This window comes from Phlebotomus papatasi, chromosome 3, assembly GCF_024763615.1.
Source record: "Phlebotomus papatasi isolate M1 chromosome 3, Ppap_2.1, whole genome shotgun sequence".
NCBI lineage: Eukaryota > Metazoa > Arthropoda > Insecta > Diptera > Psychodidae > Phlebotomus > Phlebotomus papatasi.
The window spans coordinates 30,605,905-30,631,457 of record NC_077224.1 but is presented as its reverse complement, the minus strand read 5'-3'; the positions used below and the strand labels follow the sequence as shown (position 1 = coordinate 30,631,457).

The 25,553-nt window shown below is 35.1% G+C and overlaps 3 protein-coding genes across 5 annotated transcripts; 2 read left to right on the top strand and 1 right to left on the bottom strand.

Moving 5' to 3' along the window:
* The first annotated feature begins 6 nt into the window (after nt 1-6).
* LOC129807572 (protein-glucosylgalactosylhydroxylysine glucosidase-like) lies at nt 7-7,230 on the top strand. The gene is made up of 2 exons (XM_055856944.1): nt 7-1,124; nt 7,042-7,230. The coding sequence occupies exons 1-2, from the start codon at nt 251-253 to the stop codon at nt 7,203-7,205; spliced, it is 1,038 nt and encodes a 345-aa protein (XP_055712919.1). The 5' UTR covers nt 7-250; the 3' UTR covers nt 7,206-7,230.
* On the bottom strand, nt 7,143-9,805 carry LOC129807534 (U4/U6.U5 tri-snRNP-associated protein 1). The gene is made up of 2 exons (XM_055856874.1): nt 9,435-9,805; nt 7,143-9,377 (listed from the first exon to the last, which is right to left on the bottom strand). The coding sequence occupies exons 1-2, from the start codon at nt 9,631-9,633 to the stop codon at nt 7,243-7,245; spliced, it is 2,334 nt and encodes a 777-aa protein (XP_055712849.1). The 5' UTR covers nt 9,634-9,805; the 3' UTR covers nt 7,143-7,242.
* Nucleotides 9,806-11,852: 2,047 nt separating this feature from the next.
* LOC129807580 (contactin-1) lies at nt 11,853-18,744 on the top strand (the record flags this gene model as incomplete). 3 transcript variants are annotated; one of them, XM_055856953.1, is given in 3 exon segments in its annotated part: nt 11,853-12,291; nt 18,104-18,267; nt 18,385-18,744. In XM_055856953.1, coding segments are annotated over 3 exon segments (582 nt in total), but the record flags the coding sequence as incomplete, so codon positions are not given.
* Between the last annotated feature and the right edge of the window lie 6,809 nt (nt 18,745-25,553).

The following is a 25,553-nucleotide window of genomic DNA, read 5'->3' as shown; positions in this document are numbered from 1 at the left end:
GCAACCACCACTTTTGCTTCTGGAACCCAAATGGAGCCGAGACCTCTTACACTATCGACACATTACTCGGGAAGCTGCCCAAAATCATGCTAAAGAGACTGGATGGAAAGGCCGTAGGTATCCCTGGGAAACTGCATATACGGGCAGAGAAGTAACTCCACCCTGCTGCCCAGAAGTTGTTCTCTATCAACATCATATCACAGCGGATATTGTTTTTGCTGCTAGATCCCACTTCTTTGCCACACATGATATGGACTACATGCGACAGGAAGGTTGCCAATTGGCTGTAGAAAGTGCTGAATTCTGGGAAAGTCGAGTGAAATGGAATGAAGGAAGCCAAAGATATGATATCCATGGTGTAATGGGTCCCGATGAAGATCATCACAATGTGACTAATAATGTCTATACGAATGTAATAGCAGGATATAACTTATACTTCTCAGAATTTGCATCCTGTATCTGTAGAAAAGTACTAAATCTCCAAGAATATGAAGTGGTAGAAAAATGGTCTCAAATTGCCAGACAACTGACCCTTTTACATGATTCGGAACACGATTACCATCCACAATTTGAGGGATACGAGCGAGGGACGGCAATTAAACAAGCTGATGTTGTTCTTCTAGGATTTCCTCTTCAATATCCCATGGATGAGACAACGAAAAAGAATAATCTGCACTACTATTCCGAAGTTACTCGAGAGGATGGCCCTGCTATGACTTGGTCTATGCACGTTGTGGGACACTTAGATATACAAGAGGTGAATGAGGCAGCCCAGAATTTCAAGAGGAGCTACGACAATTACATTAGAAGACCTTTTATGGTATGGAGTGAAGTTACAGAAGGATTTGTGGGTGCAGGAAACTTTATAACAGGTGCTGGAGGATTTTTGCAAGGCGTTATCAATGGTTATGCAGGAGTACGTCTTCATCAGGACAGTATGACAATTGAACATCCTCGACTTCCTCCTGGTGTTACATCACTCACCATAAACAGGATCTCGTATTTGGGATCCACCTTCAGAATTAGCCTTCAAGACACATTCGCATTATTTACAGTGACACAGACTAATTTAAGCAAACCTTTGCTATTTACACTAAATGACCAAGAAGTTGATGGAGAAATTCGTAAGTATCTAAGTGTTTCCAAAACTATATATAATTCTTTATTACCGTCCATTATGGACCTTTTAGAAAAGGGACAGATAATCCTAACCGGCTTATGTAGGTGAGATTCTTAACGTGAGCTAGCTCGGAGTGCATGCAAATTCGATTTGGAGCTGAAGTTGGGAGACGCCATTCAGTTATCTTGAATCAAATTCGTGAAATTATGCAAATTTTGTATTTAAACCAAAATATCAAGGATTTGGATGAACTGACAGAAATGTGATATATGGGTGAAATGTAGACCAGAATGTTCTCTATAATTTTCCCATAGAACATGATCTCATCGATTACTCAGAAGCCAAGATAAGCGAGGTTTTTTGTTTCTTAACTCGTTTTTTCATCCAGAGTTTCCCAAGTAGTCATTTGTTGAACTTCAACTATATCAAAGAATTGTTGTATTTTGTGGGACTTTTCATTTAAAACCCTATTTTAAGTGTCTTGGTGGAGTAGAGGCAATCAAATTGGCATCTGAGTGATTTCAAAGCGTTATTATGGGAAAAATCAATTTTTTCACACTTAAACGGCAAAATCGGAGTGATAGCGTAGTCTGAGTGGAAAATGATGTATGGACGAAATGTAGAGACAAATGTGCTCTACAATTATGTTGAAGTAATCATCAAAATCGGTTCAACGACAGTCGAGATAATTGAGGTTATGTGATATTGAAATTGGTTTTTCGACTGTGGCGCCCCTGGTGTTGGTCCCACGAAGTTAAAATATTCTCGAAAGTTGTAGCATTTGGTGAGATCTTTCGTTTAAGCCCTTATTCATCAAAATCGGTCACATAGAACCGGAGATATGATTTTTTGAATTTTGTGAACTTTGACCCCTCATATCTCCGGTTCTGTTGAAACCACAGCGCCCATACGCACCATTTTGGAAACGTCCTAGACTGGACTACAACATACTAAAATTTCATTAACTTGCACAATGCCGTTTTTGAGAAAAGTGACTTTGAATTTCGATGAATTTTGACGCTATCACAGCGCCACCTGTGGTGACTTTTTGAACTTCCATCTGAAAGTGCTCATCGAGACGAAACCAAAAAGGTAACATTTAGGTCGCTATGTTAATTAGAACCGGAGATAGAGGCCGGTCAATGTTCGAACTTTGACCCCTTATAGCTCGGGTCAGGGGTTTTAGATCGACTTAAGGTTTTTTTTTGTTTGATAGGTATAATCAACGGCTACAACATACTAAAATTTCAGCCCGATGCACAATGGAATTTTTGAGTTATTTAACTTTTAAGATTTAAAAATTTTCTTTTTAAAAAAAGCGCCCCTAGCGGTGGTTTTATGAACTTGCGATGTTAGAAGGGGAAGTGGCATTTCACGAAAGCTTTCCAAAAAGCCCTCACTTTTTAAATTCTGACAATTAGAACCGGAGTTATGGCCATTTTAAGAAATTTTTTTTGGACCCTTATAGCTCGGGTCAGGGGGTCGGGGGACCTTAAGTTTGGTACTGATGGAAAGCTCTAAGGCCCAGCTATAACATACTAAAATTTGAGCCCGCTCGATGCCATAGGGGCGGAGCTATTGAGAAAACAAAAAAAGGGGGGTCTTCAAAATGGCGGAAGGAGGGGTGGAGGGTGGGGGGTCTATGCAACAAGTTGCAATTTTCACCCGATATATAACCTTTGCCGAAAACCGGAAGTCGATATCTTTTTTAGTTTAGGAGCTATTAAGCTCCAAAGAGCGGCCGGACGGACGGCCGGCCGGCCGGGAACGTAACTTAGCCACATATATATTCGGAATCAGGAAGTGGCGAAACACATTTTGGCCAAATTTGAGGTCGATCGGACGACACGAAATTTTGTAGGTGAGATTGTTAAGAATCTCACCTAATACATTAGTTCTTACATTGTTAACATCGGTATTAGGTGAGATTCTTAACAATCTCACCTACTATAATCCTAACAAAATTTTGTGTCGTCCGATCGACCTCAAATTTGGCCAAAATGTGTTTCAGCACTTCCTGATCACGAATATATATGTGGCTAATTTACGTTCCCGGCCGGCCGGCCGGCCGGCCGCTCTTTGGAGCTTAATAGCTCCTAAACTAAAAAAGATATCGACTTGCGGTTTTCGGCAAAGGTTATACATCGGGTGAAAATTGCAACTTGGTGCATAGACCCCCCACCCCCCACCCCTCCTTCCGCCATTTTGAAGACCCCCCTTTTTTTGTTTTCTCAATAGCTCCGCCCCTATGGCATCGAGCGGGCTCAAATTTTAGTATGTTATAGCTGGGCCTTAGAGCTTTCCATCAGTACCAAACTTAAGGTCCCCCGACCCCCTGACCCGAGCTATAAGGGTCCAAAAAAAATTTCTTAAAATGGCCATAACTCCGGTTCTAATTGTCAGAATTTAAAAAGTGAGGGCTTTTTGGAAAGCTCTCGTGAAATGCCACTTCCCCTTCTAACATCGCAAGTTCATAAAACCACCGCTAGGGGCGCTTTTTTTAAAAAGAAAATTTTTAAATCTTAAAAGTTAAATAACTCAAAAATTCCATTGTGCATCGGGCTGAAATTTTAGTATGTTGTAGCCGTTGATTATACCTATCAAACAAAAAAAAACCTTAAGTCGATCTAAAACCCCTGACCCGAGCTATAAGGGGTCAATGTTCGAACATTGACCGGCCTCTATCTCCGGTTCTAATTAACATAGCGACCTAAGTTTTACCTTTTTGGTTTCGTCTCGATGAGCACTTTCAGATGGAAGTTCAAAAAGTCACCACAGGTGGCGCTGTGATAGCGTCAAAATTCATCGAAATTCAAAGTCACTTTTCTCAAAAACGGCATTGTGCAAGTTAATGAAATTTTAGTATGTTGTAGTCCAGTCTAGGACGTTTCCAAAATGGTGCGTATGGGCGCTGTGGTTTCAATAGAACCGGAGATATGAGGGGTCAAAGTTCACGAAATTCAAAAAATCATATCTCCGGTTCTATGTGACCGATTTTGATGAATGAGGGCTTAAACGAAAGATCTCACCAAATGCTACAACTTTCTAGAATATTTTAACTTCGTGGGACCAACACCAGGGGCGCCACAGTCGAAAAACCAATTTCAATATCACATAACCTCAATTATCTCGACTGTCGCTGAACCGATTTTGATGATTACTTCAACATAATTGTAGAGCACATTTGTCTTTACATTTCGTCCATACATCATTTTCCACTCAGACTACGCTATCACTCCGATTTTGTCGTTTAAGTGTGAAAAAATTGATTTTTCCCATAATAACGCTTTGAAATCACTCAGATGCCAATTTGACTGCCTCTACTCCACAAAGACACTTAAAATAGGGGTTTAAATGGAAAGTCCCGCAAAATACAACAATTCTTTGATATAGTTGAAGTTCAACAAATGACTACTTGGGGCACTCTGGATGAAAAAACGAGTTAAGAAACAAAAAACCTCGCTTATCTTGGCTTCTGAGTAATCGATGAGTTCAAGTTCTACGGCAAAATTATAGAGAACATTCTGGTCTACATTTGACCCATATAACACTTTTCTGTCAGTTCATCCAAATCCTTGATATTTTGGTTTAAATACAAAATTTGTATAATTTCACGAATTTGATTCAAGATAACTGGAATGGCGTCTCCCAACTTCAGCTCCAAATCGAATTTGCATATGCACTCCGAGTTAGCTCACGTTAAGAATCTCACCTACATAAGCCGGATAGGATTATCTGTCCCTTTTAAATACAAATTGATTTTTTTATTCTTTCTTCTGAAAGAGTGTTGCTTGGAACCTTGTAGAGTTTACCGTCTTTATTTACTCTAAAATCATTCTTAGGGTAAATGTGCCAAATTTCGGCATAGTTGCATGCAAACGTCAAAGTCTCAAGTTTGAAATGTAATATTTTAAAATCAAATTGTTTTTTTTATTCTTTCTTCTGAAAGAGTGTTGCTTGCAACCTTGTAAACAGTTCACCGTCTTTATTTACTCTAAAATCATTCTCAATACATTTTAAAATGAATAAAAATATAGACATAGCTTTGGTGCCCTATTTCGGCCACCTTCATTCTCATAGTTCCTTGCCCTTCGGGAATTCTTCCAATATCTTTTTCACGTCATCTCGTTTGTCGAAGCTACATTTTTTGTTAATTTTTTACATTGTATAATCTATAGAGTATATACGTAAAATCTAAAAGTTCATGGAAATTCGAGGAACAAAAAAGGTGGCCGAAATTGCAAGCTGGCCGGAATTTGGCACACTTACCCTAATACATTTTAAAATGAATAAAAATATAGACATAGCTTTGGTGCCCTATTTCGGCCACCTTCATTCTCATAGTTCCTTGCCCTTCGGAAATTCTTCCAATATCTTTTTCACGTGATCTCGTTTGTCGAAGCTACATTTTTTGTTATTCTTTTGCATTATATAATCTCTAGAGTACGTAAAATCTAAAAGTTCATGGAAATTTGAAGAACAAAAAAAGTGGCTGAAATTGCAAGCTGGCCGGAATTTGGCACACTTACCCTATACATACAGGAGGAGACAGTGAGAGAAATGGCGCAACATCTGGTGTCACGCCACTTCTCCCGCTTTTTTTCCCACCCGACGCTACGAGCAAAATTTCTTAAAATTGCAATCTACAACTTGAAATATCTCGAGAAATCATGGAGCAATCTCCAATTTTTTTTTTAATTGGTCTACTCAAGTCTACTCAAGTCATGAACATAAAATGGTTCAAATTGCATAGGCCAATTTCGAGAAAATCTAGAAAAACCGGTTTTAAACTGGTTTAGAACCGGTTTTTCAAAAAACTAATAGCATAGAAATCGTCGTACACGCAAGTAGATATATTTAAAAAAAAATTATGAAGATATCTCTTTCCAAACCGGAGATATTGCATACTACAGACGGCCGGACAGTCGGCCGGACCCGAAAATAGCGGATTACCATTTTCGGCATCAAGGATGTTCAAAACATATACCCTGTGAATTTCAGCTCGATCGGAGCACTTTTAGAAAATCGGGGTATCACAATAGGTGTGATTATGAAGGAATCACACCTAAATGATTATGAAGGAATCACACCTAAATGCCCTTAAGGTGGTCTTAAGTGTTTTATACTTTTGTTTTTAATATTAGATATCAAGAGGCAAAGGCCTCTCCCGGCCCACTCCTTCACGCTGGACTCCTGATTCTGTGCTCTCGTAAACAAAAGAAATATTAAGCTTGCATAATTTTGTAAAAAATTTCTCTACGATTTTTCGCTCATCATTTTTTCTTCTACTCTCTTGACGAGAAATGTGTTTTAAAACCATTTTCCAGAATTTATTTTTGACAAGAAAACTCTGCTGTCGAAGAGATTTCACTTTGGATTTTTTTCAAGATGAAAAGATCTGCAGAGAAATCTCATTCGTAAATTCTTAATGCGAACAAACTAATTTTTGTTCGGCGGATTGAAATTTTTAGGCAAGCACATAGATAAATTTTTGGAAAATAAATTCCAAAATAAAAATAAATTCACATAATTAGATCTAATGCCCTAAGCAAAATAACTTTTGTTTAGTAAACATGTTTTTGACATTTCAATGAGAGTGAGTGAGATCTAGATCTAGTCATCTCGCTCACTCTCACGGGAAATTTTGAAAACATGTTTACAAACAAAATTTATTGTGCGCTGGCCATAATCCCTTAAAATTTTAGATATTTATGAATTTCCTGAAGGCCCTGAGGGCTATCTCTACGGGAAATAATGAAGCCTTTGATTTCTTTTTTTTTTCTTTACAAACCCTAAAAAATGATAAAAGTATTGCGGATTGCACGGAAATGGACGCATATTTTGACAATTTTTTTTTGACTTTTTGAAATTATTCAATTATTATATATTATTAAACCAAAATAAATCATTTCCTTTAACAGAGATAACACCAAACGACATTTTGGTAATTAAGCCAAAAAGTTTTGACTTTGAGGACTGCGCCCTTCCATCTAATATCATCGGTGGAACCAAATCTCTTCAATTAGCATCAAATATCATCTTAATTACTGCATTTTCTACTATTGTAATCAACAGTTTGATGTAAAATAAAAAATAATGTATCTGCATGTCAATAAGTCTTTTTATTTGGACTTGTGCTTGACAATGCTGCTTCCACTAAGATTCTGCTTTGTGCCACTCAACACGATATACGGACTATTGGTCTCCTTCTGTTTCGCCTGGAGCATATTGAGAGTCCCCAAGGGTGTATCCGTAGAGCTCATTTTCATCATAAGTCCTTCTTGTTCACTCTTCTTCAATCGCTTCTCAATTTTATTCTTTCCCGGACCTTTTCCATGAAACTTATGCGACAGATAACGAAAAGCTTCTTTAGCATTCAACACTCTACCACTATCATCAATATATTCAAGCTTCACATTGGGCTTGAAGCTTTCTTTCTCTTTAAAGTCAGAACTGGGGCCACTGTGATACCGATCCCGACGTCCAAATTTATCATCTTCGGAATAAGTTTTATCCTCAATGGAATAATTTTTGGCTTGGAGATGTGCCATACGCGAGTTACTGGGCCTATTTTTATCATCCCGCTCCAAATATCCCTTGGACATTGCCAATCTCAGAGCACCAGCAACACCCGCACTCACATCGGGCTCCTCATCCAGAATTGCTATTTCACCCATATCTTCACCCCCTTGGGAATTTTCTTCCATATCCAATTGACTGGCATTCACTGAATTCCACGTACCCCGAATATCCTCGGGTTCCTCCTCTTTCTCATCCACTTCCATCTCATGTTCAAAGTCCAACAAATCATTGGTATTCCCTTCGCGATTTCCTGCCATACCATATGTAGGGATGTCTCCAAGTGTCCGGCAAAATTCTGCAGTAGCATTGAGGGTAATTTGATTAGACTCAATGTGATCGTCTTCTTCATCCGAGGCAGCCTCCTCATTCTTCATCTCTCGCTTAAGTTGAGATGCATCAATGGGCTTTGTAATCAAAGATTCCTTCTGCTTCAGACGTCTCGCCTTCGCGAGCATCTTCTCTAATTCATCATCTTCTGGCTCAATCTTCACCTTCTCCATGGGGATGTTGCCGATGTCCATAGATGATGAATCTCTCATGTTTTCCGACTTATTTCTACTCCCAAAATCCTTAAAACCACTCGACTCCGCCTCCGGCAGTGGCAGAAGATCATCAGCTTTCAGGGTTCTCTTGGCTTTCTTTACCTTCCTCTTAGGTTTTTTGAATTTAGCCATCTCAGCTTCAGAGTAATAATCTCTAGCTGGTTTAATCAGTTGCTCATTGAGCGTCTCAAGGCGCTTGTTTTCAAGCTTACACTTAATTTCCAACAATCGTCTTTTTTGTTCCTGCTCCTCCTGCAGATCCCTGCCCAATGTAAAACTCTTCTTCTGCCCACCTTCAATCTCGTCATCGTACTTCTTTAGAATTGGTCGAGATATTGGTTGACCCAACTCATCCAGCATCTCTTCAGCATAACAATCATAGCCGTAATTCATGGGATTTAATTTCTTGTTCTCCACATTCTTCCGATATCGCTCAGTATCCATCAGATTTACATTCACCAGTGTATCTGCATCTTCATTGAGAACATCCTGATCTTTCAGCGTAAGAATAACAGTTTTTCCTTCTCCAAAATCAGCAGCATCGTGCTCCACCCTTAACCCTTTGAGATCGCGCATACCATAGTATTTTTGATGACTTTCCCGATCTTCCTGGTCCGCATGTGAAGCTCGTCCAATTTGCTCTTCCATCTCTTCAAGCCACTTTGCACGTTTCTCTGCTTCTTTTTTTAGCCTTTCCTTCTCCCTACTCCTATCCACCCAGGAAATTAAATCATCTTCCTCATCCGATTCTCCTAATGTCTTCACCGTGAGCAATGATGCCTCTAATTTCCGTTTTTCCCGACGCTCCTTGATCTTCTCCCTGATTTTCTCAACTTGTTTCGTGGCAGCAAAATTTGTGGCTGGTTTATGGACAAATTCTCCCAAATCATCTTTGTGTATTAAGAGCTCAGGTTCATCACTGTCCTTGTCTTCTGCCGGTTGTCTTTCTTTTGTAACGGGTACTGATTCAATCTCCAGAGGTTTCAAACCCAACTTTGCCCTAAGTTTATTCGTCTCCTCAATTGATAAACAATCTCCAGCACCCCCCTCAGGGATTGGGGATGGTGATCGTGCTCTTTTGGAGGAAATCACAGGGGCTGGAGGGGCGATGGGAACTTCAACTACATCGGAACCTGGAATGACACACCCTGTTAATGAAGGGTAAACGTTTAAAAACATCCAACACTTACTATCACTATGGTAGTCATCTCGGGCCTTTTCAGAACTATGTCTCCTGTGTCGACGTTCCTTGTGATGCTTCTTGTAGTGCTTTCGTTCATGCTTCTCAATGGATGGAGATTTGCTGCGAGATTTCGATCGCGAACGTGAGCGTTTCTTATGCTTTCTTACTAACTCTTTATCCCGCTTATGTTTCTTCGAACTACCCATTTCGCACTATTTGACAGTCACTAAACTTTTAAATAACTATTCTAATTGTTCAAAATTCAATGTTGTGCAATTTTAAAGAGGTTTATCAAAATTGCCAAAACAAAACTTTAGATATGTTTGTTATGACAGTGAAACTAACCTCCACGAATCACTGCAGCCAACTGATAAATAACAAAATGCTTAAAAAGACATGTAAAATATTGTAACAAACATTAAAGTAAATAAATGTAATATACAAAATAAAAAAATAGTATGTATGTATTTACAAATATTAAAATTTTTAGTAACATTATTTACTTAATATTTTTTTTCTTTCAAATTTATGATTTATGATTTATTATGACTGGGATTTTCTACATGGTCATTGATTTTTTACACCTTCATTGCTTTCTTATACACGTGGAAAAAATAATCAAAAAATTGCGGCACCGAACCAATTTTTGCACTAATTTGATATTTTTTACGCCTTATATGAGACAATATTCTTTAAAAAGAAAATGATGTACATGTGCCCGCTTTCTAATCGGGATCGCCGTAATCCGGACGAGTTATCAACGGTTACATTTAAAATAATTTTGAGGTCATGTATGCATTTCGTCAGTTAAATCAGCATTTGTCGTTGCGAATAATGCAACATTAAATCATTTTAATTCGATATTTGTGCGAAAAAAAAGTGAGGAAAAATCCCTGCCCATCTGTCATTAATTAAAAAAAAAACAAGCGATGCGGCGCACAAAATTTATTAAATAAAATTTATTAAATAAAAGCTTTTAGGGACAGGGACCACAGTTTAATTGACTAATTTAGTGAAATAAAGGCACTCATTATCACTAGAGTAATTAAAATTGATATAATGTGTTTTTGAAAATTGTCGTAGCTTCCAAAATCTCCATACATTAGAAGTTACGGCTTTATAAACGATGCAAGTTACGATAAAATATTACTGTGTTTCTTCTAACATATATCTCAATATCTCAGCTTTTAAATCATTTTATAAAGATTTTCTCAAGTTAACTTACAGTTTATTAGTGCCACTTTTATTATTTTGACTCAAAAGTATCGCATTCGGGTTTCATTTTTAAGAAAAATAATGCTGAACTGAAAATTTCGTCTCCTGTAAAGTTGTCAAAAGGAAGTTACGACAAATGCTGATTTAACTGTCGATTTGTGTTCAGCAATGAAAATGAATTATCCTGTGATGTTTTTGTTTAATAAATGAAGTCAAGACATAATTAGAGAATTCTATGCTATTATACGCTATTATATGCTTATCATGTTGAATTATTTTTAATTCATAAAGAACAATATGACACCTGTAAATTATAGCCTTCCCTTTTATCACTTGCGATGTGTAGTTATCTAATCTAGGGTCAAGATTTCGATTTTTTGCTAATATCGTAATTTGGAAAAATTTACTGTAATTCTAGGTAAAGCAAATGAATGATGAGTTTAGGAAAATTCTAGGTTTGTGCAAATTTTTTTCATAGTTTCTAGTCTCTAATAGCAAATTAAGGTAAATTAAAAGAAAATAAGAATTTTTCGTCAACTCCAAAGAACAATTGTAAATCTACTTACAATAGTATAAAAAAAAATAGTATTATTGGATGCAGAAGCCTTAGATTTACATCCCTACTATATTTTTTGTTGATTAAGATCCCGCAAAAGTTAGAAAAAAAACTGAAAAGCATCGTGGCAAATTATCGAGATTTTTGCCCACAATTTTACTCTAAATACCTTAAAAGTTTTAGAAGTACCTTAAAAGTAGCGTTAACCAGTGGATATGTAATGTGTTTGAATGATGAAATAATTTCATAAGCTGAAAGTATGCTAATTGCAGTGAATTTAATAAAAAAAAAATTAGTTGTCAAATTTTAAACCTCTCTCCTGTAAAGTTTACATTATAGACTTACAATATTCTTCTTTGGAACCGACGATTTCTACTTTGCTTAACCCTTTAAGGACGATTGGGTCACCGGTGGCCCAAAAATGAAATTTTTCCTACGGCCTTCTAAAATTGTTTTGCTCTAAAAAGTCAGAAAAAAATTATTTTTTCCGACCCCCAATTTTAAACCTTCTCGTCCTTAAAAGGTTAAGTCAAAAAATAAATAAATTTTAAAAAGTACGACTAAACTTTTACGACGCGACGAAAGTGTGTAAAATAAAACCATTGTCATAGTTACCACCCGGAATATCCTAAATATAATTGTAGTACTGATCACGAGTGGCGCTTTTGTTAATTTAGAAGAGAAAAGATATAGAGCTTTTGAGAGGGTGGGCGTGGGAAGCTCGCCTCCCTCGTGCGAAATCGCACTTTTCCCTATGTAGAATTTTCAGAAGCAATCAGTTCGTTGTGGGCAGTGGAAGAAAAATCATCTTGTATAACCTTTCCTATGAAACAGTGAAAAAAGTGATTGTGTGACGTAAGGGTGCACCCGAGAGAAAATTTCTTCTCATTTAGTTCCTATTTTTTCCCTGAACTCTCGTTAAAAAGAACTTTAGATGATATTTCTATATCAGTATTTACTAGAGTGTAATTTTTATAACTTTAAATGTTTTAAACATTATGTGTTATTAGAACATCCATTTAGCATGGCAAAAGAATGTCTTTCAGTGCAATTTTTTTAAGTTTTCCCATAAGTGTGCTGTTTTTTCTACAAGGTAACTTATACCATTTCATCCTAAAATCCTTTTTTTAGAAACAAGAACTTCAAAATATGTATTTTCAGACTAAAATCTTGAGTTTTAACAAAGAATAAAAAAAAGCAATTGCACTCAAAATTTTCTATGTTCAATGAGTAGCAAATTCAAGGGTAAAGAGAACACTTTAAGCCATATTTACTGAATTCAGTGGAGGTCAAAGAAAGAGAATCAAAACCTCTTGTTCACGAGAGTTATTTTTAGTCTTAAGGGAAGCAGAAAAATGCTGGTGGACAGAATTGATTTTTGCAATACGTTATGTACGAAATGCAACCCCTACCTCAGGAAAATCACACACTGTTCTGTTCGTTCTGTATATACAACAACGATGGGATTCCATTAACCCTCTGACATATTCGTCCTCTTCCTATCAATCTAACAGCAGTTATTTAAAAAAAAATACAAATCATTCTGAACACGCTGTGTACCATTTTACTATAGAATTATATAAGGTAGCTTTGTAAAGTAGTTCATCTGCTAAACATCCTAATGATTGAATATAGAGAAATAGAACGCTTTATGTTAATAGGATTTCTCTAAGACTTCCAGTAGCGTTCTAAAATTGATTAAAATTCAATTTCATTTATTGCCAGACTTCTGTTGACCTTATATGGCTACAAGCATCTGTCTATTATCAAGAAATAGTTTCACTTCAATCTCACTTACCAAACAAGCATATATTCTTTCTCATTAAATAAACATACATATTTGCATTCGATCATAGACATGATATCAACCAGTTAGTTCAGATAAAACTTTTATTCCTTGACTTCAAATATGCGATGAAACAAAATTTGTCTAGTGCGGAGTTTTTTTTTAAACAAATCAGTAATCATTCGAACGGAACCTAAATATGGAATTATTCCTGCGAATAACCCTTCAAGGACGATTGGGCTTACGGTGACCCAAAAAAAAAATTTCCATGCTCTTCTAAAGTTATGTTTTGCTCTAAAAAAAACATCAAAAAATGATTTTTTTTATGTCCCTTAATTTTTAACCTTCTCGTTCTTATAGGGATAAAAGATATAAAAATTATATTAGGTGAGATTTTTAACAATCTCACTTTATTTATACATTTTTATACATACGTATACATAAACATAAACCTGTTATTTATTATCAATATATTTTGCAGAGCTGTATAAAATAATCCGTTTTTTTTTCAATTTTCTAATGCGTGCTATTCAACTCACAATTGAATTTGCACGCATTCCAAATTACAAGCACTGTGAATTGTAAACGCTATAAAGTTGCCGGTAAAGTATCTCAACTAACTATTATACTTATCTGAGATTGTCATTGGTCATTTCCTATTTTAAATAGTTTCCAAATTTACAAGAGACTGGTTTTAAGCTGAGATTTTACATTCTGAGTATATGATTTTTAAGATTTGAAACCTCTATAATTTTCGGAATAATTAACTTTCCAGTATGATATTCACAGGAAAGGTAGATGGTGTCAAAAAAAAGATTTTTTTTTCAAATAATCGACTTATTCCACTATTATATTCTGACAAGTCGATCCGATGTCATGCACCAAAAAAGTGTTAGAATTTGAAAAATTTTGGTGATTTGGAAAGCCTTTGCTAAATGCTAGCCTCGGACGCTTTGCCACCCCTTTTTGTTACATAATTAGTATGAACTCAATGAACTTAGTAGGAACCCAATTTCACAACCGCAAGAGTATATAACCAAAGATTTTTCCTTACAAGAGCTTACGCTCTTGCCAATTACACTACAAAATCCCTTGAGTGCCCTAAATAGTAAATAAAATCACAGTTAAAGTTGCTTCGAGCTTCCTTTATAATATAAAACGATGTGAGTAGTAAATTGATCTGTGCATATCGATCTAAACTTGAAAATTTTCAACAAAAAAAAGGAAGTAAGTAATAGTAATTAAAAGAATGAATATATTTGATTATCTAAATATCTAAACTTAAAATCAAATTAGTTCTTTTCATTTTTTCTAATGTTCTATAAATTCAAAATTACATACATAATCTAATAACCATGTTATGCTCATAGAAAATCGGTTTTGGGAAAACTTTTCGTGTCTGAAAAATATAAAAGTAGTTCAACTGAGTTCATTTTGTAATGGAAAGAGTCAAAAACTAATTTTTTTTTGTTTTACACGTTATATGAAATAATAAAATAGAGTAATTTAATAAAAACAAAAATGTTCACATTGTATTACTTTAAAATTTATATAATATTTCATAATATTATTTTGCCTTTTTATTTGAAACAGAAATGCATACCAACTCTATTATAAATACATACATAGTGGTACAACACTATAATCCTCTATTTCTTTTTTTTCGTAACTAGCGATACTTGTTACTAACGTCTATGTTTTTGCTGTAATTATATTGAATTTATGTTTTACATATATTTTTGTATATTATTCCAGTTTTTATGTGTATAGGTACATTTAAAAGAGCATGTTATTCCAGAAACTTGAGTAATTAGTTTCTAATTAATTTTTAGTATCACTTTTTTAATTAAAAGGGACAGATAATCCTAACCGGCTTATGTGGGTGAGATTCTTAATGTAAGCTAACTTGGAATGCATGCAAAATCGATTTAGAGCTGAAGTTGGGGGACGCCATTCAGTTATTTTGAATCAAATTCGTGAAATTATAGCCGAATTCACTATGGCGTTGTTATCTCGTGAGTACGGCTTATACAAATTTTGTATTTAAACCAAAATATCAAAGATTTGGATGGAGTGACAGAAAAGTGATATATGGGTGAAATGTAGACCAGAATGTTCTCTATAATTTTGCCGTAGAACTTGATCTGATCAATTACTCAGAAGCCGCGATAATCGAGGTTGTTTGTTTCTGAACTGGTTTTTTCGACCAGAACGCCCCAAGTGTTCATTTGATGAACTTCAACTATATCAAAGAATTGTTGTATTTTGTAAGACTTTCCATTTAAAACCCTATTTTAAGTGTCTTGGTCGAGTAGAAGCAGTCAAATTGGGATCTGAGTTGTTTCAAAGCGTAATTATGAGAAAAATCAATTTTTTCACACTTAAACGACAAAATCGGACAGATAGCGTAGTCTGATCGGAAAAATGATGTATGGAAGAAATGTAGATAAAAATGTCCTCTACAATTATGTCGAAGTAATCATCAAGATCGGTTTAGCGACAGTCGAGATAATTGAGGTTATGTGATATTGAAATTGGTTTTTCGACTGTGGCGCCCCTGGTGTTGGTCTCACGAAGTTCAAATGTTCTAGAAAGTTGTAGAATTTGGTGAGATCTTTCGTTTAAGCCATTACTAATCAAAATCGGTCAAATAGAACTAGAGATATGATTTTTTGAATTTCGTGAACTTTGACCCCTCATATCTCCGGTTCTATTATAACCACAGCGCACTTACGCACCATTTTGGAAACGTCCTAGACTGAACTATAACACCCTAAAATTTCATTAACTTGCACAAAGGAATTTTTGAGAAAAATGAGTTTGAATTTCGATGTATTTTGACGCTATCGCAGCGCCACCTGTGGTGACTCTTTGAACTTCCATCTGAAAGTGCTCATCGAGACAAAACCAAAAATCCAAAATTTAGCTCAAAATGTTAATTAGAACCGGAGATAGAGGCCGGTCAATGTTCGAACTTTGACCCCTTATAGCTGGGGTCAGGAGTTATGGATCGACTTAAGTATTTTTTTGTTTGATAGGTATAATCAAGGGCTACAACATACTAAAATTTCAGCCCGATGTACAATGGCATTTTTGAGTTATTTAATTTAGGAAATTGAAAAATCTTTTTAAAAATAGCGCCCCTAGCGGTGGTTTTATGAACTTGTGATGTTAGAAGGGGAAGTGGCATTTCATGAAAGCTTTTCAAAACGCCCTCACTTTTTAAATTCTGACAATTAGAACCGGAGTTATGGCCATTTTAAGAAATTTTTTTGGACACTTATAGCTCGGGTCAGGGGGGTCGGGGGATCTTAAGTTTGGTATTGATTGAAAGCCCTAAGACCTAGCTATAACATACTAAAATTTGAACCCGATCGATGCCATAGGGGGTATTAAAAATGGCGGAAGGAGGGGTGTGGGGTCAATGCACCATGTTGCAATTTGCATACGATATATAACCTTTGCCGAAAACCGCAAGTCGATATCTTTTTTAGTTTAGGAGCTATTAAGCTCCAAAGAGCGGCCGGACGGCCGGCCGGCCGGCCGACCGGGAACGTAAAATAGCCACATATATATTCGTGATCAGGAAGTGGCGAAACACATTTTGACCAAGTTTGAGCGCGGTCGGAGGACATGAGATTTTGTTAGGATTAGTAGGTGAGATTGTTAAGAATCTCACCTAATACTGGATTATATTTTTTTGTTACAAGAAGTCTGTAAAGTTGGTTTGCATTTAATTTATTCTAAAGATAATCTAAAAAAAAACCTTAATGACTGGAAAACAGTTTGCATAAAATTGACACAAGAAAATTTATACCATAAAGAAACTATTTACCTTATGCCATGTACATATCTTTCTAAATGGATATTTTGTTATAATATGTGAAAACGATATACATGTGGTCAGTAATTTTGCCCGTAGAAAAATCAAAATAATCAATAAAAAATCAATTTTGGTCAGCAGTAACCATGGTACTAACCACTTTTGATAATTATCAGCAAAATTTACAGTATTATTCAAAATCTCGAGAAATCCCCTTGTGGGAAGACCTAGTTCTTCCATGGAATGTTGTGCCAGCATTATTATTATTATTATTATTATTATTATTCAAAACATGCTTCAAAAGTCCTAAATCTACAGAGTTCATGATTTAGTCCACTAAGGACTACAAAATTTATAGTATCAATAAAGAATATCGGCTCTCAGCTGAGTTTAGAATTAAAATAGATAGCATAAATTTAATTTTTTTTCGTCGTGGAATTTGAGGAAAACATAAATAATTTTTTTCTATAGCATTAGATTTGTGTTATTACTTACTTACTCACTTTCATTTTGTTTACTTTCTATATTATGGATTAATCTAATACATTTTTCACAGAGAAAAGAAAAAAAAATATGAATAATTGGAAATTATGAGTATAAATATAAATAATATATTTTAACACGCTTCACCCACAAAAAAGGATAGGGATTGTATATGTTTTATGTATCTGTATTATATAAACGTGCGATATTACATAATCGTTTTAAAAAAGTTATTGTTCAGACTAATTTGACTGCGAAACATGTAGCACTGATAAGCCAACCTCTGCAGTTTTCTTAATGAAAATCACCTTCACAGAGTTTTAGTAATCGCGTGCTGATGCTGCACACGATTGTTGAAGGCAGCAATTTTTATTTGTTGTGAGTGCTTTAGTCAAATTACAAATTGACCCAAAGAGATGTTCAATGTCATAATTTTGTATACAAAACTGGGACTTGTAGAGTTTTATTAAATGACTAGCAATTTTTCTTAAGCATATTTTTTCTGTCGCTCTTCCTCTAAAAACTAAATGATAGAGGCAGATAAGATCAATTTAGAGAATACTACACTATGACTTATAAATGGATATTATATATGTATTGTATTCGAAGAAAGCTTTCATTTACGATGTTATACATCAGTTTTTGTTGAAGATATTTTGGCGAGTGAATTATCGTTGATAAGCTTAGAGATTATAAATTATTTTAGAATTGCCCAAATATCTTCAATAGAAGCTGAGGTATGAGGTAAATACATCATAATATGAATTTATCCAATATTTGACTATATTTGTTTCTATTTTGTGGTATTATTAGCGCTAATTCGATTGTCTTCATCATCTGCGATTCGAAGCGAAGAATATCGAGAGTACATAGTTGATTCTGGAAAGAATTTAATATTGCCGTGTGTTGTGAATGATCCTTTTACTGCTATTTGGATGAAGGAAGGACACAAGAATAGATCCAATTGGATACAACAGGTAAAAAAGTCCGTTTTTTTTTATAGTTGTAAGTAATACTATAAAAAATAAAACGTAAAGAAATACTGAAATGGGAAGTCTGAAAATATATTATTTTTTTCTATTTTTTCGCAAAAGGAAAACGGTTCATTGCTTATCATTAACATTACAATGAATGATGCTGGAAATTATACATGTTCCACAATACCAGGGAATGCAAATCTCACAAGCAATATCACGTCATCATTGGATTACAAGACATCCAATATTCGTGTAAGAACACCACCAGAAGCTGTTTCCTCTTTTGCCGTCCGTGCATCAACAGTTATTGCTGTCCTCATATGGGAATATCCACCGAAAAAGCTCCTTGCGAACAGTGTACGTAGTTTCACAGCTGACTTTCGTAAAGTTCCAGAGGAGATCATACTCGATGACAATGGGAGTATCATAGAGACTGAATGGGAGCGACTCGACCCACTCAATATTAGCCCCAATATTGTAAGTACTAAAAATTATCATTTATTTTTTTCCTTCTGGAAAATTAGGGACTACCCTGAAATTTTTACCCAACTCAAAAATCATACCCAAAAAGAGCACAACTGAGCAATTTCAAAATAACAGTTAACACACAGAAAAATACCTTCAAAAAAAGAAGTGAAAAAGATATTTAATTTCATAATATATAAATAAAATACTTATAAAATATATAATAATAAATATTACGGAATAAAAAAAATGATCCAGACCACAATTTTGAGGATTTTATATATTAGATGAGATCATATATTCTGTCAGTAGAAGAGGTAAAAAGTTTGGAGTGGTATATCTCAGCTCCTGATGAACATAATTGGATGAGTGAACTATTGTTGGAAAGCTTGGTTCATTAGCTTTCAGAATCTGGTATATGTAATTGGCTATGGGCAAATCATGGTCATCCAGAACCATTTATGTCGAAGAAGACACTTTTTGCAGCGTCATTTTTGACCATCTACTGCTGGGACCAGGAGTGACCCACAATTCTCGCACTTGGACTGTTCGTTAGAGGAACTCAAAGGGTATAATTTGTGGAAGAAACTTTTTTTTTGGACGTCTTACTTTTTTTTATTCATCGACTTTTGCATGAATTTTAACATTTTATACGCATAGAAAAAAATGACAGAAATCCTTCTATCTCATTTTCTGGACAAACTAATGAAGATATCGACTTGGAATGTTCTAAGTACTCCCCCATAAGTTGATCCAAGGAATCCAAATATCATATCAATTTCATACCCACGTCTATCCTTCCCCTCCAGAAACCACTCTTTTAGGATTTTTGTAATTTTTTCTATGCGTATAAAATGTTAAAATTCATGCAAAAGTCGATGAATAAAAAAAAGTAAGACGTCCAAAAAAAAAGTTTCTTCCACAAATTATACCCTTTGAGTTCCTCTAACGAACAGTCCAAGTGCGAGAATTGTGGGTCACTCCTGGTCCCAGCAGTAGATGGTCAAAAATGACGCTGCAAAAAGTGTCTTCTTCGACATAAATGGTTCTGGATGACCATGATTTGCCCATAGCCAATTACATATACCAGATTCTGAAAGCTAATGAACCAAGCTTTCCAACAATAGTTCACTCATCCAATTATGTTCATCAGGAGCTGAGATATACCACTCCAAACTTTTTACCTCTTCTACTGACAGAATATATGATCTCATCTAATATAATTTTTGCTCTAGGAAGGGGCATTTTGTATGTGGCCAAAGTGGAAGTTGGGGATTTGGTCAGGAACCGTAAAACTTTACTCAGTGATTCTGGTGCAGGACGAAAGTAGGATAGATACCTAATAGGATAGATACCTGAGATTGACGTACTCCTCCATTAAAGCATTCAATGAATTCGTAGCAACAAATCCACAAATAAATGAAAGAAACTTTATTCAACACCTAATGATATCTTCTGCCAATCAAACGCTAAATCAATAATATTAAAATTTAAATATTAAATTAATTTTTATTATAACTCTGTAGCACTTCCATTTTTTTTTCGTCTTGTTAAGCATCTGATTGTATACTTTTCGTTCAACATGTCTGTCTTTTATATTAAAATGTATAATACTGTATAGCCCCAACTTGTTGCATTCAACGGGGGCATTAATCAAATAAATATTCTATTCTATTCTATACCTAGTCTGATGTACCATGTGGGAATGCCCAGTCGACAGTCAGTGTCCCTCAGATCCTCATCCCAATCTTCCAGAAGGTGCATTTTGTATTTAAGCATTTTGGAAGTTGGGTAGTTGGCCAGCACCAGCAAAAACTTACTCAATAATTTTAGTGCATGATGATAGTGAGATAGATACCGAAACAGGTGCACCACATAAGAATTCCCAGTCAACCGTCAAAGTCTCCCAGATCCTCATCCCAACTTCCAGAATTCTCTTCACGTAAGCATTTTGGAAGTTAGGTAGCTGGCCAGCACCAGCAAAAACTTACTCAATGATTTCAGTGCAGGATGATAGTGAGATAGATACCGAATCAGGTGCACCACATAAGAATTCCCAGTCAACGGTCAAAGTCTCCCAGATCCTCATCTCAACTTCCAGAATTCCCTATGCTTTGCTCTAAAACGTTAGAAAAAGTGATTTCTTTCTGACCTCAGATTTTTGACCTTCTCGTGCCTAAAGAGTTAATGATACGAAAAAACTTTTGAGGTATAGTATCTAAGTCACAAGTTCAAGCTTTTCGCAAGGCCGGAGATGTTTTGCAACCTCTTTTTTTTACATCTCTAGATTTTTCACATTTTTGCTCTTTTTTTTCGCAAAGCCTGAGACGTTTTGCAACTCCTTTTCTTACATACAGTGGTGGCCAAAATAATAGAACTTCCCCTGCAAAAACCATTATTTTATCGATGTGAAGAATTTCGGTCCGATGGGGTGTAGCAAGAAGTGACGGAAACACTAGACCTTTCTTGACTTTCGCAATTTTATTCTTTACGACGTTTCGTAAAATGGAAAATGGTTACACTTTTCTTGGACTTGGATCACAGATTGCACTTGGAAGTTCACCATTCGACTGATTGACACAGGTTTCTGTGTCGATCAGTCGAATGGTGAACTTCCAAGTGCAATCTGTGATCCAAGTCCAAGAAAAGTGTAACCATTTCCCACCTGTACGTGATTTTCCCAACAAAATTTGATACCTGATGAAGAGGACATTCATCCTCGAAACGTCGTAAAGAATAAAATTGCGAAAGTCAAGAAAGGTCTAGTGTTTCCGTCACTTCTTGCTACATTATTTTATCTTTTGTATTTTTCTTATTTCAATTTGTGCAAATAATTTTGATGTAGAAATGTTCAAATAATTACTTTACGTCGAATATCTATTTTTCACAGAATATGTCAATAGTGAAATTATGTTTCAAGAACGTATTAGGACCACTTTCATTCAAGTAAATGAGTGTGACCTATAAATCGAATAAGTGGAACTAATGCTATATTTAGAAACTATAAATAACAATTTTTCTATTTTATTGTTCGATTTGAATTTCAGTATTAATGTATTCTGTACAATAAAGTGACCTCTAGCGGACTAAACAACTTTTATTCTACGATGTTAATAATTTGAAAATTTCTTCATCAAAGTTCTAACAACAAGTTGGGAAACATGTAAATGGGTAAAACATGGAAATGGGTAAAATCTGTCAAAATTTTTTGGGTAAATTTTTCAGGGTGTAGTACCAAAAGCAAGCCTGACACACAGATTGACAGATTTGGCCTACATACAGTGAGTGTCAATAGTTTGTTGCCTAATGGATGTTTGAGAAATCAAGTGAAAAAAATGATAGAAAAAAATACTTTTCCAAATTTTTCTTTTTGCAGATGAGTTCCTTGCAATCCGTAAATATTATTTATAATTTTCAAAAAAAATAATTAATTTTATTTCATATCAAAAATAATTGTTTTCCAAAAGTTGGTCATTTTTGAAAAATCAAAAGTTTGTTGCCTCATTAAAAAAACTAATTCAAAATGGTGAAAACCTGCAACCAACTTTATGTAAACTGGTTACATTTTGAGCTTATGTCATTTGATAGGCAAATGGTGGATTTGTACACTTTTAAGGCTGTCAATGGTAAATATATAGGTGTAAAAGTGATGATAAATAACAAGAAATAATCAGTTTTTTGATAATTCATAATTTAGGTTATAATGGCAAATTACAAAAAGTTGAAAGGTGGGATATTGTCCAGAGATACTGCTGGAAGGAATCGGCGTCGCTTAATTGCCAAATTTTATGGAAATTCATGAAAAGTTATACATAAAATGGTCAAATATTATAGTTATGAGGCACGAGTACATCTGAAAAACGCTACTGGTAGACCCAGGGTTTCGACTCAGAAAGTCGATAACCGCATTCTAGGTATCTCTGATAGTAACCCCATGATCTTTGCTTCAAAAATTTAAAGTCGGCTGGTTACAGAGGGCATACAAGCTTCAAATGCTTCGAAAATCAAACTCAAAATGAAAGAAAATATAAGAATAGGTACTTGGCTCGCAAGATTCCATTGGTAAGCAAAACCAAACTGCGTAAGAGGTTGTATTTTTACGTTTTTAGCGTGCTCCAAGTGAATTTACAACCTTTTAACCAGATTGGTTTTGTTTACCACACAGTGGGGCCGCTCCATACAAAAAGTGGCCAAAACCCCAGCTCTCTGGTGAAAAGGTCATATATAGCTAATTTGGGGTCCCTGATTCCAATTCTGATAGCAAAAATTGAAAAATCATAGGGGAAAGGCGGGTAAACTTACATAGAACCAGTAAACACCAACAAAATATATTTTGTAAGGCATACGGTTAGAGATAGAGATTTGGGACCTTCCGGGCACCCCCCCATAAGTCTACTCTGGGATTATTAATATGCTCCTCATTTTCCCCCCACCCCTCCCCTACCCACCAAAATTATGTTTTTTATGATATCTCGAAAACGTGCAGTGCGATTGTTTTCATTTTTGGATATGTTTTAGAGATTAAACAGGCGGACATCTTGTCCATATACAAACATCCCGTTGAATCATTCCTGATAACGGATTTTCAAGGTCAAAAGTTATAAAGGATCTAGAAAGCGCATTTATCAAGCGATTGGAGTCATGTTTGGGGTCGTTGGACAGGTCTCGGAATTTCCGACAAAACTGAACCGGTTCCAATCGGTTATGAACCGGTAATGAACCGGTTCATAACCGATAACCGATTTTTATTCTAAATTCAATTGTACTACTCGTAAATTATATTTGGAGGGATTTTTTGAGTGATTTATGAATCGGTTTATGAACCTGTAAAAGGAAAAGGATCTTATAGTTTTTATCATTAGATTTGCCATACCTCGACAATTTTTTGCCACTAAACTATTTCGAATTTTCCAGTAAAACTTTTCAACACTTTTTTCTAACTCTCCCCTAATAGCAAAATCGATTACTTTAAATTATTTGTCATTTTTTTGCTTAAAACACTTTGACTGCTCATTTTTAACTCTTTCTTGACCGCAGTTTACTTAATACTGCTGGTCTATGCGATGTCAAATTTTGAAACACATCGGAAAATAAAAGAAAATTTTGAAAGCGTTTTCGAAATAAAAAAAAAGGATTTCGATGGTAAAGAAAAGAGTAAAGGGAGAAAGGAAAAACCACATCTCCGCGTAATATCAACTTATGAAATGTCACTGAAGGAAGACTACTATTTGATACATATGTCCAGTTTGGTTGGTGGAAGATTGATTTTTTTAGCTTATTATATTACCCTTTTTCAGTTCATGCAGAAATAGAGAATTGATGTAACCGATGTAACCCATGAAATAAAAAGAATTACATACACTAATTAAGAAATTTGTCATAAACTGACTAAGAGTGATATTTTTTTATTTGCACAATTAATATGTTTTTAGAAGTTCTCGAACTTCTTCAGTAAGCACTTCTTATTTCTTATTTTTCGTTATTTGATGACGATGATGTGAAATTATCGGATCTGACCACACCATAAGCCCATTAATGAGGTCCACATTTGTCGAAATCCTACAATAAGAATGGTATTTTGATATAAAATAAATCAATTTGCGCAGCTACGTTAACATCTGATACATATGGCATAGAGGAATTTTCAAAATATTGGCCAAATACTTAATTAAAAAATCAAGCTGATTTAAAAGTTTATCAAAAAAAATCTATGAAATGTAGTATCATGTCAAAATAAATTTAAATTATATATACCTGGAGCATTTGCGAGGGGAAGTTCGTGACTGTATTTAAAATCTCCTCAATCTTCAATTTAAGATCTAAAAATTTTTCGAAAGTGAAAGGAAATTTGTGAAATATTGAAGAATATCTAAGAAGTTAAACATTATCTTTAGCCCTGGTCTCCATATTCACTGAAAACCACCCCAGAGAACGTAAAAAATCACTTGATCACTTACTAAAATCACGGATCAAATAAACTAATAACAAAAGATTATAAAAAAAAACACACTAAGATTTTCAAACTTTTATACAAAAATATAACCCTCGGAGTTAAAGAAGTAGCAATATATATATATATATATAGCTCAAAATTTTACTATTATATTTGTAAATTGCTTTTTTCGCGGAGTCTGCTTAATAAAAACGCCACTTTTGGTGCGCATTTTCTCAGAAAATTGCTTGGGAAGGTCCTGTGCGCAAGTTTGCGCAAAATGAGCTTAGTATTCTCTTAAAGTAGATTAAAAATAGAGAAAAATTCTGCTATTTAGAAGTGCGGCAAGTAGCGGCTTCATAAGTAGAACCTTTGATGAATCTTCAGAATTGCTAGTTTGTATGTTTTGTCATAATACAAATCCTTGAAAATCCTTACAAGGATAACTTAAAATGATCATATTCAATTCAGTGGTTCGTATTCTGTATAAATATTTTATAATTTCTCCAGAAAAATACACTTGGCTGTACCATTCAGGTGCATGAATATGTCTCTAAGAAGTCCAAAATAACGAAAAAATTCACAGAAGAGGTGACTTTAAAAATTTCTCCAGGCTACAATTTTCAACCGACCTTAATGAAAATTTGGGAAAATGATCTTCAATTAATGCCAAATGAAATAAAAATACTTTTGGTGCAGTTAAAAAAAGTTGAAAAAAATAGGTTTTGGCCACTTCGGCCCCACTGTGGCAATGGAAACCTGCAAACCAAGTAATTATTCTTACCACTTTCATTAAAATGCGGTTGGTTTTGAAGCCTGTATGCCTTCTGTAACCAGCCGACTCTGAATTTTTGAAGAAAACATCATGGGGTTACTATCAGAGATACCT